Source organism: Blastomyces gilchristii (genome assembly GCF_000003855.2).
Source record: "Blastomyces gilchristii SLH14081 genomic scaffold supercont1.1, whole genome shotgun sequence".
NCBI lineage: Eukaryota > Fungi > Ascomycota > Eurotiomycetes > Onygenales > Ajellomycetaceae > Blastomyces > Blastomyces gilchristii.
The window spans coordinates 7101079-7112050 of NW_003101682.1; the positions used below are offsets into that span (position 1 = coordinate 7101079).

General features: G+C 46.7%; 6 protein-coding genes across 9 annotated transcripts; 2 read left to right on the forward strand and 4 right to left on the reverse strand.

Moving 5' to 3' along the window:
* Positions 1-8: 8 nt before the first annotated feature.
* On the reverse strand, positions 9-525 carry BDBG_16195 (uncharacterized protein; the record flags this gene model as incomplete). Its single annotated transcript, XM_031724195.1, has 1 exon — positions 9-525. Exon 1 carries the CDS (start codon positions 360-362, stop codon positions 9-11), a length of 354 nt encoding a protein of 117 aa, XP_031576009.1. The 5' UTR covers positions 363-525.
* Positions 526-570: 45 nt separating this feature from the next.
* BDBG_00758 lies at positions 571-5416 on the reverse strand. Of its 2 annotated transcripts, XM_031720023.1 has the most exons (3): positions 3146-5416; positions 2885-3020; positions 571-2838 (listed from the first exon to the last, which is right to left on the reverse strand). In XM_031720023.1, the coding sequence occupies exon 3, from the start codon at positions 2254-2256 to the stop codon at positions 910-912; it is 1347 nt and encodes a 448-aa protein (XP_031576010.1). In that variant the 5' UTR covers positions 2257-2838; positions 2885-3020; positions 3146-5416; the 3' UTR covers positions 571-909. The 2 variants fall into 2 exon arrangements, with proteins under 2 accessions (XP_031576010.1, XP_002629512.1); XM_002629466.2 differs by having other exon boundaries at positions 596-2838; positions 2885-3747.
* BDBG_00759 lies at positions 1474-6764 on the forward strand. Of its 2 annotated transcripts, XM_031720025.1 has the most exons (11): positions 1474-2405; positions 2463-3280; positions 3411-3531; positions 3628-3743; positions 3821-3889; positions 3940-4179; positions 4279-4592; positions 4649-4846; positions 4868-4924; positions 4997-5148; positions 5320-6764. In XM_031720025.1, the coding sequence occupies exons 2-11, from the start codon at positions 3185-3187 to the stop codon at positions 5724-5726; spliced, it is 1770 nt and encodes a 589-aa protein (XP_031576012.1). In that variant the 5' UTR covers positions 1474-2405; positions 2463-3184; the 3' UTR covers positions 5727-6764. The 2 variants fall into 2 exon arrangements, with proteins under 2 accessions (XP_031576012.1, XP_031576011.1); XM_031720024.1 differs by having other exon boundaries at positions 1474-3280; positions 5320-6719.
* A 458-nt stretch (positions 6765-7222) lies between these two features.
* Positions 7223-8214, reverse strand: BDBG_00761 (the record flags this gene model as incomplete). 2 transcript variants are annotated; one of them, XM_002629469.2, is made up of 2 exons in its annotated part: positions 7223-7399; positions 7459-8214. In XM_002629469.2, the coding sequence occupies one exon, from the start codon at positions 7791-7793 to the stop codon at positions 7464-7466; it is 330 nt and encodes a 109-aa protein (XP_002629515.1). In that variant the 3' UTR covers positions 7223-7399; positions 7459-7463. The 2 variants fall into 2 exon arrangements, with proteins under 2 accessions (XP_002629515.1, XP_031576013.1); XM_031720026.1 differs by having other exon boundaries at positions 7377-7402; positions 7459-7793.
* Positions 7223-10734, forward strand: BDBG_00762 (phosphotransferase enzyme family protein). Its single transcript, XM_002629470.2, has one exon. It carries the CDS (start codon positions 8613-8615, stop codon positions 9927-9929), a length of 1317 nt encoding a protein of 438 aa, XP_002629516.1. The 5' UTR covers positions 7223-8612; the 3' UTR covers positions 9930-10734.
* Positions 10243-10894, reverse strand: BDBG_00763 (uncharacterized protein; the record flags this gene model as incomplete). The annotated part of the gene is made up of 3 exons (XM_002629471.1): positions 10243-10462; positions 10545-10719; positions 10798-10894. 3 exons carry the CDS (start codon positions 10892-10894, stop codon positions 10243-10245), a joined length of 492 nt encoding a protein of 163 aa, XP_002629517.1.
* Positions 10895-10972: the final 78 nt, after the last annotated feature.

Here is a 10972-nt window from a genome sequence, read left to right on the forward strand (position 1 = left end):
CAAGGTCCTTACAGATAATCAGTGACACTTGGTGTGAGACAAAATAAGCCATCTTCAAATTCAGAGTGGTAGTCGCTGGTACTGCTCATCTCCTCCTCTTCCTCGTCTTCCTCCTCCTCCTCCTCCTCCTCCTCCTCCTCTTCCTCCTCCTCCTCCTCCTCCTCCTCTTCCTCCTCTTCCTCCTCCTCCCCTTCTTCCTCTATATTCTCTATCTCGTTCCCAACTTCGCCCGCCCCCCTTCCCCTCTCTCCCTCCGTCTCTACGCCATGAGAATGGTCCGTGGAAGGTAGTATTTCTCTTGCTGTCCCAGGTCGACTAGGCAATTTGACAGCCATACCGAAGAAAAGGAGAGAGATAAACATAGCTTCCAATGTTGCTGATGTTCGGGGGACGGCTTCCCCCTATATGTATACCTTTGGGGAATTAAGACTATAGACATCGTTTGTCAATGGATAGCGACGACAACAGCGAGCCTATTGAAACTGAGAAAAATAATCTTTAGCGCCTCCATTAACTCAAATTTGGTCACACATCTTGCTGCTAATATTAATAATTCAATCAGTTAGAAAAGGAAGTGTGAAAATTGTACTCGCACATGGAAAGGACATTTGAGCATGTTCTACGTTCAGCCTAGAAAAACAGAAAAAGGGATATAAACGGATCTGTTTTGACATTTCCAAACAGCTCTGGCGAGATATATCATTTAACACTAAATTAATTGGTGTCGATGCATCTGCGGAAGATCCACAACCCGTTTTTCGCTACTGCTAGGCTTAGGACTGTGGGCTTTCTTACTGTCCAACATCACCTTGAGTGATCGATAATTTATAGTAATTGATTTCTTGGTGAGACAGAACGAAAAGGCAAAGGAAAGACATGGTACTGAATAGTATAATCCAGCCGCGAGGCTCACTCCTTTGTTGTGAATTGCTCTTGAGCTCCTCTAACAGCACTAGTAGAGTCATCATGTCTCCATAGATAGTTCTGAATATCCGCCGGGCTATACTGGCGATCGGGAACTCGCTTGGCGAACTCAGCAGCCATTTCTGCAGGATTGGTGTGGCCTTCGTGGATGTACATATGCTGGAAAATCAATTGTATTTGCTCCGTTGACGCCAGTGTAAATTTCACTTCCTTGTCCACACATCCTGGGCGGATAAGGGCCGCATCAAGTTGATCTCGGCAGTTTGTGGTCATGACCAAGACTCTCCCATCAGAGGATGAGACGCCATCAATCGCGTTCAAGAGGCCAGAGAGTGATACTTGGTTGTTTTGCCTCACACTGTCCTCCTGCTGTAGAGCTCGCGTTTCCTTGCAGTTGATTCCAGCACTGTCAATATCTTCAATGAGGAGGATACAACGGCGCGGTAGATGGCTACAGAGCCACTGGAGTTCATCATCGCTCATGTTTTGACCTGTCAGGCTCAATGTGTAAATGTCCAGACTGAATTTACCCGCCAAAGCAAGTGCAAGGCTGGTTTTCCCAGTCCCAGGGGGCCCATTGAATAGGTAACCACAGCGGTACGGCCTTTCTGTTTTCACATACACTGACTGAGCATTCAAGAAACTGCACATGTCATTGCAAACTTCTTCCTTTTGTCCCTCTGGCAGGGAGATACTGTCGAGCGACTGACAACTCATGCTTTTGACAGATTGCCACAGAATCTTAGTCTGACAGGCATGCTTTTCTCCCAGGCTGAAAATTGCAATGTGGGATTTGTTCTTGGAGATGTGGCATGACCTGGCTTCTGCAAGTAATCCTTCAATTGGCTTGCAGAACCAGCCTAAAACTCGCAGGCTGTAGTGCTCCTCAGAGTTGAACTCAAAGCTTCTTTTCATCCACTGAAACTGAAATATTGAACCCCTGAATAGGAATAAACAAATTCTGTTGGGCTGAAATTGATATTCCTGCAATGCTCTGATGGTTTTCCAGTCCCACTCTGTCTTCTCAGGCACGTCCTCTCCACTCCATTCCTCACTTCTAACCCTCTGAGACAGGTACCCGATAACCCAGGATTCTAGAAAGATGGTTAGATGTTCGTGCTCCTCACTACGCGGTTCGATTTCAACCTCCACAGCACAGAATTTCCAGATTCCATCATATACCCAGATACAGACATAAACAAATGCACATCCGACAATCAGGACATCAGACAGAAGGCTCAGGTTGAAAGCTCTGTGAAATGTGTCAATAAATATGAATCCAGGGAATATGGTATTCAAAAGAGAACCAACAAGGCTTGATACTTGGTCCATGATATTTTTGACAAGTATGAAAGCAATGGCAGGTTGGGCAGGGTCGTAGAGGGAAAAAAAGGTCAAATGAAAAACACACTGAGAGATGAAGGGCTGTACCAGGGAACTGAGAAATTATATACAACACTGACACCAATCGCAGCATTCATGTATGTACCTCCACAAGTCCGTCCATAATCCAATCACAAAGCTCATAGTGACGGCAGAACCAACTCTCCAATCATACATGCACTCCCCCCCGAAAGATTGTCTCTTGTTTTCCCACCATAAGATCCGCCCAGGCCACATATTCAGAGCTTCAGATGGGATAGTTATGGAGTGAGTATGTGATTCGGAAAAAGAGAGCGTAACAGTGCAAGGAAAAGTAGTCTTTTCACCAGAGATATGCAGGTGGCCATTACTAAATGAGTACAACCGGATGTATCGCATTACATCCCTGATATAACCAGCCTCAAACGCCATGGCAACCCCCGCCCACGATCTCATAAGATCGGATAGTGAGGCTGGGAGTAACTTGCCAGTGCCTGCACTGACAAAGTAGCTATCTCCACGCTTTAAAAGTTGGAGAACTGGGGTTGAAGCCTGGTTCTGTTAGCGAAAACTACCACATACAGGGGAGGACATGTACCGTTGGCATGATCTCAAAACTAGAGGATTTTACAGGTGCTCCCTGCAAGCTGGCAACAGTGCTCCGCTGAACTGTGTGCTCAACTTTGATTGAATATTTTTTTTTAGTTCGGATGATGATTGTCATGTGCATTTTTCTGCTTCTACGTTAGTGACTTCCTAGCAAAGACAAGTAAAAGAAGGTTGCCAATGTACACTGAGCAGGTTGGTTCAAACTCAGACTGAAAGACTCATATGGCAAAGGAATAATATGTCAACCAACTTTGTATGATAATAGTAAGCACGCCCTTCGCATGGAACGATGGGAGCAAAATTTCTCCTTGCGTGTAAGACAATAATCCGAGTGCGAACCAACATGGATGAGCAGCCCGTATTCAAACAAGGCAACGAGCGAGCGGTAAAGCATCTCTTATAGTCAAAAGCATTGAGGTGCAAAGTTTGGCCTCAATTAGTATCAAGGTAGTGATCCCTTGCATGAGAATAGCACAGACTCAGGTTGGGTTTGTATATCGCACTCGCGCCCCCAGGTGATCAACACAAGTTTCCCCGTGCCCTCAACACAGCCTGATACCCCTGGCTGCACTTTGCATACTCCTGATCTTTTCCGAGGCATCCCATACTGCAATGGCATAGATAGTCTAGGTGATGGTACACCAGCGGCAATCAACCACTGTCCTCATTGAGCGAAGGAAAATCCAAAAAGTCTCATTTTCAGGCTCAATATCACTCTGGCTGGGGGTCTAGGCCATCCTTGCACCCTCGCATGCACGGCGCAGCTTTGGCGAGGAGAAACCGAGAAATCGAGAAGTGTTGGCAATGCTGTAAAGGTCAAAGCAACGATCACGCAATGTCAAGTAGTTGTGAGTCTGGTGGCGCGCTAAAGTTCTACGGTAACTTGCCGCCGCCTTTTTCCTGATCGGAAGCTAACTGAAGGCAGGTTCTCGACAGCCCACTGAAAACAAAGCTCTCAGAACTTGGAGATATTGTCTGCGATTTAGGGGAGAAGGTATGTTGCAGGTCAATTTCTATTTCTTTCTTCCAACTTACATATTCTAGGACATTGGAAAATTTCTGAAGACTATATGCGATTCCCCGGATGACACAACATCATTCTTCAAAGCTGTTACTACAGCAATCCGCCGCCAGAATACACGCAAGCCCACACGACATGAATTCTTTCAAAGTTTCACGTTAAAAAAGCAAGCCTTATCTGATGAACAGGTGTCCTCACTTGCAACTATCACTAAGAATTGGGAGCTTGATGATAACAAGTTAGAAGAGCTCGAAAAGTCGGCAGTGCATTGAATATCGGAACCTGGAACTTTTTTTGACTCAGAAACGACAGAGTGTCCTGGATGGCATGAGCTTCTCGAATTCTGCTTTTACGATTCCCAGCAGATTGAGGACGTTAGTCCTGTACGGCGCGTGGTCAATTCCATCAAAGTTTTCGAATCGATTGAAGAAGAAGTGAGAGCCCAGTGTTCGGAATACAAGAAGAATCACCAAGAGTCGCTTGAACCCCAGGAGCCCACAAAGATACTCTCAAGAGTGTTAAATAGCGCCACGGAGAAGATCTGTTGTCAACTCCCGAAGGAAAAGATCAAAGAGCAACGCTCGAGGCTATATAAGCAATACTCCAGGGGCAAAAAATGGGCTCAAATCAAGCCCGGTTGCATGGTTCTTTCTCTCCAATCCACTTCTGTGAGAAGGTTAGTTATGCTGATAAAAGAGAGCAAATTCTTTCCAACTAAACAGACCACCTTAGGTTCGAATGGAGAAAATGGGCATCGATCAAAATCAGTGCGCTGAATGCATACATCGAACATTTGCACGCCTTCTCTATGCGGGATTCACTATCAATGGCATATATGCGAATTCATGAGGAATATGTCCGCCGCTCATCGCCTCAAAATCGGTCCACGAACTCCTCACAAGCAATTGATGGCTGGAGTGGAAAACAGAAGTGAGCTGTATCCTCCCTGAGATTACCTCCTGGCAAAAAAAGGCGCACACAAGCTTCCAGGGCACATGTTGGACCCTCGTCCAACTCTCCGAGCAATATTGAAAAGAATACCGATGACCATCGAGGGCCATCCAACAGATTTTGAATCAGACCTGTTTTTGAACCAAGCACCTCGACTATTACAGGCTTCAACGATCATCCTGCACAGCAAACGTCCGCCAACCACCTGGGAACCTCGAACCAAATAGAAAACAGACGCAGCACATCCTCAACTTACAGCTGTCCCAGTGGCTCAGGTGCTCGTGAGTGCCACAATGCTTCTTTCTCAAAGCAGGTGTGCAATGGTCGACAACTAAGTCCCATCAGGGAGCTTTCATTTGAAAAGCGAGAGGCGGCCCGAATGCTTCAACAAAAACAACTGCAACCACAGCAACCCATCAATAATAACAACTGAAGTGACAACCACCATTCAGCTTATGACCCTGCCTATTATTCGATGCAATCTGAACCGACCCTAGCGGGTGCACTCATACAGCAATTCCCCCAAGGTTACGGAGAATCCGTCAACCCGTCCGTTGAGGGAGACGTTTACCCAAACCCAGGTTACGGAGAATCCGTCAACCCGTCCGTCGAGAGAGATGTTTACTCAAACCCAGGTTACGGAGAATCTGTCAACCCGTCCGTTGAGGGAGACGTTTACCCAAACCCAGGTTACGGAGAATCCGTCAACCCGTCCGTCGAGGGAGACGTTTACCCAAACCCAGGTTACAGACAATCTGTCAACCCGTCCGTCGAGGGAGATGTTTACCCAAACCCGGGTTACGGAGAATATGTCAACCCATCCGTCAAGGGAGATGTTTACCCGATAATTTTTTTCTAGGAAATAGATTTACAATATCACGTTAATGAAGGATTCATGGTGGAAAATTCGAGTCCTGTAACTAGGCTTGCACAGACAGTTTAATTTATTGTCCCCAGCAGTAGATGCAACCATTTCAGCCATTGCTTATTCTACCTCAGTCCAACCGCCCGTACAACAGCGATTCATTCCAGCTTGCTCTCATTGGACATTGACGCGTCTTCTGGTACTGAGATAATGAGAAAGTCCAACTGAGCATCAACAACTTGATTACTTGTAAACCGAGTATATTTCCCTGGCTCAAAGCGTACGCCATGGATATCAACAGCTCCCAATAGCGGAAAAAAAAGATTGTCAAACCCCGGTCCTTTTAGAATCGTCGTATATCCAGAAATTCTGTAGAGGGTAAATTTGCAGCCCTAGCGCAAATAGTTAGCAACATCGCGAATGAGTCATGGGCCAGAGTGGTATCTACTTTGTCCAGTTTCAACTTGCTTAGCAGCGGATAGACCTTCTGAAATCTTGACATATCAACGCAATGCCACGTGTTTTTTCCCTGGGTGACCATTTCTGCCGCCCGAAACCACTCTGCTAACTCATCCAAATCTCTTTTAGCATCGCTATCAATTGTTGAAAGGAATTCGAATTCCCTTGTATCTTTTGATTCCGTGTCATCTTTATCGGAGGCCATGTTGATGATGATGATGATGCAAGATGGGTGTGGGGAGAACTGTTCGCTCTCTCAAATGAAAATATAAAGAGACTGTCTAATCAAAAACTTATTAATATATGCCTGAAGATGCTAAGCAGAATTATAACTCACATCCGTAACAAGGGATAGATAAGTTTGCGGCGATAGGACTGGAATAAAAAAAGAAAAGAAATAGAGAGAGAAAAGTTTGGCGGGGCATGTGGGACATCTCAAAATGACGCATTTATGCATGATGCAAGAGTAGTAGTTCGTTATGTAATCCAGCTTAATGATCATAGCGGAGAAGTCACACTTGATCGTGGTGCAAACTTCGGCCGGAAAAACAGCTCGGCGTTCAACATCTCTTCTTTTGCTACGACTACTCAGCCATGTCCAATTCCAACCGTTGGGCAGCTAATTCGCTGCCTTTCTTCCTCCAGTTGCTCCTGGGCCGGGGAAAGTATAGAGAACGTCAAAGACAAGGAAATCTCGGCGCTAAATCATGAAATTTCCAGGTCGAAAATGGAAATCCGTATGCTCGGAGTGGTGCATGAAGACCTGCGGCCTGCCAACATGTTATGGAACAATGAACTGGGCCGGATTCTGATCATAGACTTTGATCGGTCCGACATAGACCGGCGCCCGATGAAAAAGCGAGTTGGATCCTCGAAAAGGTCACTTCTTCAGATCAATGGCTGGACTGGACATATCTCCACGACAACAGGGTCAAACGTCCAAAGTAGCGCCTGAATGGGTTAAAGCGTTGAGATATTAGGGCTAGAAGATATATTTATGGTCCAAGCTCCTCATCAGATTCTATAGCACATCCGCTGCGCAACGCACTATCCTTGGAACGCCCAGGATGCGGTCTTCGACTTCACAACCTACCAGGCCCCCACAAACATGACTGTGGCAGACCTGATTAGACAACTATGCCCACAAGACGAAGCAACATTGGAGGGTGTTGTACGCAGGTGTTGCCGGATCACTCTGTCGAACCCATCTGCTTATACCTCATGCGTTAGATAGCTCAATTACCAAATATAAAGACTCTGCTCTCACCCGTTCTATCTTCCAGTGCCAGTCCCTGATTGCTTGTTCTGTTTGTTTTCCCTGCGCTTGATGGTGCTAGCGTCGGCTGCCTCGATCATGAGTCGCCGGTCCCTTTCTGAAATACCGGCAATCGCCTCTTGAGTTTCAATTAGCATCTTCAGGTGTTTTTTCAATTCTTCAGTTTGTTCTGCAGACGGGATCTGCACGGCGATTGGGATATCACCGCTAGAACTGCTGATGAAGGAAGGGACGTTTTCGACAGTATCTTGGTTAGCCGCATAGAAGGAGTATATCGAGCTCAATGTGTCACGGGCTTCTTTAGCTTTATCAGCGTTGCCGCTCATGATGCTGCTGGTAACAAGATGAAAGACTTCGAAATAGATATGTGGTGGGAAAGTCGTGCGGCAAGGAAGAAAGAATTTTAAGATTGAACTGGCACTTCACTGGAGATTTGGGGACTCAACCGCATTTGGTAGTCGGCTGTCGACAGTGGTGGTTATATATACCTTTCCTGTGGATGTAAGCGGCACAAAAGCGTATGAATGTAGGCAGCAGCATGATTCTGCATTTCCGTTTCTGCTCAGTTGCATGAAAGCTGAGTCCCCTGCACCTTGCCTTGCAAATTCACCTTGGCGTCAACGTGGATGGCTATATTATGAATAGAAAATTTGCAAGGATCATGAGTGATCTGTCACATTGGCGCTTTGCATACGGGTCGTACGCAGCTCACCTCCGCTTCATAGATCCCGGATTGTAGAAGCAAAAGGAGAAGGAAAAGAATAAAAATAAATTAAAACTCAAATTAACTTAAAATGATCCCTAATATGGAGTGAATGGCTCGGTGTATTCTTCTTCCATGCCGAGCGAGGGTAACATCCACCAAACCAAGAACAGACACGGCCCATACACCTAGCTGGCGGCTTTTCTGCAAGACTGCAAGCTAGTTATTTGCCCAATCCCCTTGCCGCCTGATTGCTTGGCAATTGTGACTCCGTGGGAACCTGAAAACGAGCCCAACCCGACGTCGCCCTTTCTTGCGCTTTCAGAATACTTCTCTCACCAATTCTGCGGCTTCAACTTGGTTTGTGTCTTGGACCAGTTTTTTCCAACACTCTTTCTTTCCTTTCAAAACTGCCATCAACTCTTACAGTGCGACACTGAACATGGACTGGGACCATCTGGCTGAGGAGTCGTCCCGGAAGTTGTTTGCAAGTTGGCTCAAACTCCTGTCACCCGCCATAGCACTGACACTTGCGGGTCAACACCGCCCTGGCCATCAAGCCATCGAAGCTTCAAGTTTCACCACTGGCGCTTTTAATATATGCTGTACCGTCACATTTGAAGATGAGTTCCGCGTGGTTGTTCGATTTCCTATTCTAGGTCGAAGCCGGTTTCGCACAGAAAAGACTCGGGACGAGGTTTCAGTGATGGATTTTCTCTCAAGACGAACGCGGGTTCCTGTTCCTATTGTTCTTGGTGCAGGTCGCTGGGGATGCGGCCCTTATGTTGTCACAACTTTTATTGAGGGCACCTTGCTGTCCAAACAGCTTAGGGACCCTTCTGTGGGCTTAAGTGACTTGGAAAGAGCCTATCGGGGAATGGCCGACATCATGCTGGAGCTCTCGAAACCCTCCTTCCCAAGCATTGGGGCTCTGGAATGCGAATCAGGGGAATGGCGAGTGACCAAGAGGCCAATGACTTTGAATATGAATGAACTTGTGCGTGTTGGAAACCTTCCTCCGGCTAAATTTACAAAGAAGATTTTTCCAACAGCCGCTGAATACTTTGAGGAACTTGCTACCCAGCAGCTTCTTCATGTACAATATCAGCGCAACGATGCCGTGGAAAATGAACATGATGCTCGAAAGAGGTACATAGCGCGCTGTCTTTTCCGAAAAATAGCACGGGATATTCAATGGGAACCAGGTCCCTTCCACCTATGGTGTGATGACTTTTGTCCATCAAATGTACTCGTCTCTGAGTCTGATCTTACCATTACTGGTGTTATTGACTGGGAATTTACTTATGTTGCACCCACCGAATTTACCTGCACTGCGCCATGGTGGCTCCTGTTGGAAAGGCCAGAAGCCTGGGAGTCAGATCTGAATGACTTTTTGGCCAGATACACACCAAGGCTCCAATTTTTCCTCAAGATCCTTCGGGCTTGTGAGGACAGGCAGTTGCGGAATGGGACCTTGACGGATTCACAGCGCCTATCAGATCGGATGGAACGCTCTCTGAACTGTGGGCTCTTTTGGTTCTGTCTTGCTACAAGAAGGAGCTTCATGTTTGATGATATTTATTGGACATTTCTTGATGAGAAGCACTTTGGTCGTCTGAACTCTCTAGATGACAGACTCTCTCTTCTCTCTCGGGACGAGCTGGATGGGCTGGATGGGTTTGTTCGGATGAAGATGCAGCAAGTTGTAGAAAAGCGCTTGGACGAACATCTGACCTTTGATGAACTTGTTGACCTTTAACTCAAGTGGAGCCCACAAGAGCTTGTTGGAGAGATCTATCTTGAGGGCATAATGTATCTACTGTTTAATTTTGTAAAATTTTTATTCGTAGATGGATAAATGCCATATCAGAGTTGTAGGATTCATACCTTGCCGTGGCTGTCCGCGAGACAAAAATCAAACGCGGAAGTTCTAGTGAATAAGCATCATTTATATTAGCCTGCTCAATGCATACCGTTTAACGTGTCCAATTATTTCTGTAATTAGGTCCACTCCACTTCTTAGACAGCTTACTAAATCAGCTAAATAATCTACTACAAGGATGTTCCCCGATTCACTCAAGATTAAGCAAATTTCCGATTTTGTTGCTCTCCTTCAGAATCCAGCGGGCCCCTTTGGCATCAACTCCCATGTCCTCCTGAACCAACATCTCCAGCAGTTCCGGAACCAAGACCTCCTGGGCATACACAACAGTCCCATACTTCGACGCCACACTATCGATGCCGGCCAGTGAGTCGATAGCATCTTTAAAGTGAGACACGACATGCGCTGAGCTGGGGGGAAGGTCAGTGAAGAGGTTCCTCTGGTGGGTTCGCGGGGTTGGGGTTGGGGTTGGGGGGGTGTTTCTTCACTCACAGAATCTCATGGCCTCTAAGGTCATAGTAGCCGGTACTGTGCAGGATACTCTGGGAGAGGATCTTCCTGCCATGCTTCCGCACTTTCTTGTGCACAACACTCTTATAGCGGGAGCAGTACCCAGAATCATCAAGGATCCGGCGCAGGCGAGGATGGAATTGAGTCAACTGATCATCTAGGTGGTCCCAAGCAATGATGAGATAATGAAGTCAGGATCACTCGCGCCGTGCAGTTTCCTTTCAGTGCTTCTCACAGAACCGCAGCTGCTCGCGGACCCCCATGCAATTGTTGGCGGCATTGAATGCACTGGAAGCCTCCACCTCAATCACAGAATTGCACACTGGGCACATGGCAGTCACTGTTGAGGATGGAGATGGTGTGCAGGGTTTCGCATTCGGCGTGGCCGGATCATCTGCTGGTTGATGTTG

Bases quoted from the DNA above. Each gene is read 5' to 3' on its own strand.
- BDBG_00759 (XM_031720025.1), top strand. From the start codon at position 3,185: ATGGGAGCAAAATTTCTCCTTGCGTGTAAGACAATAATCCGAGTGCGA. The intron at 3,281-3,410 runs GTAAAGCATCTC...TCGCGCCCCCAG, and splicing joins AACAAGGCAACGAGCGAGCG to GTGATCAACACAAGTTTCCC. The intron at 3,532-3,627 runs GTACACCAGCGG...CTGGGGGTCTAG, and splicing joins CATAGATAGTCTAGGTGATG to GCCATCCTTGCACCCTCGCA.
- BDBG_00758 (XM_031720023.1), bottom strand. From the start codon at position 2,256: ATGGACCAAGTATCAAGCCTTGTTGGTTCTCTTTTGAATACCATATTC.
- BDBG_00762 (XM_002629470.2), top strand. From the start codon at position 8,613: ATGGACTGGGACCATCTGGCTGAGGAGTCGTCCCGGAAGTTGTTTGCA.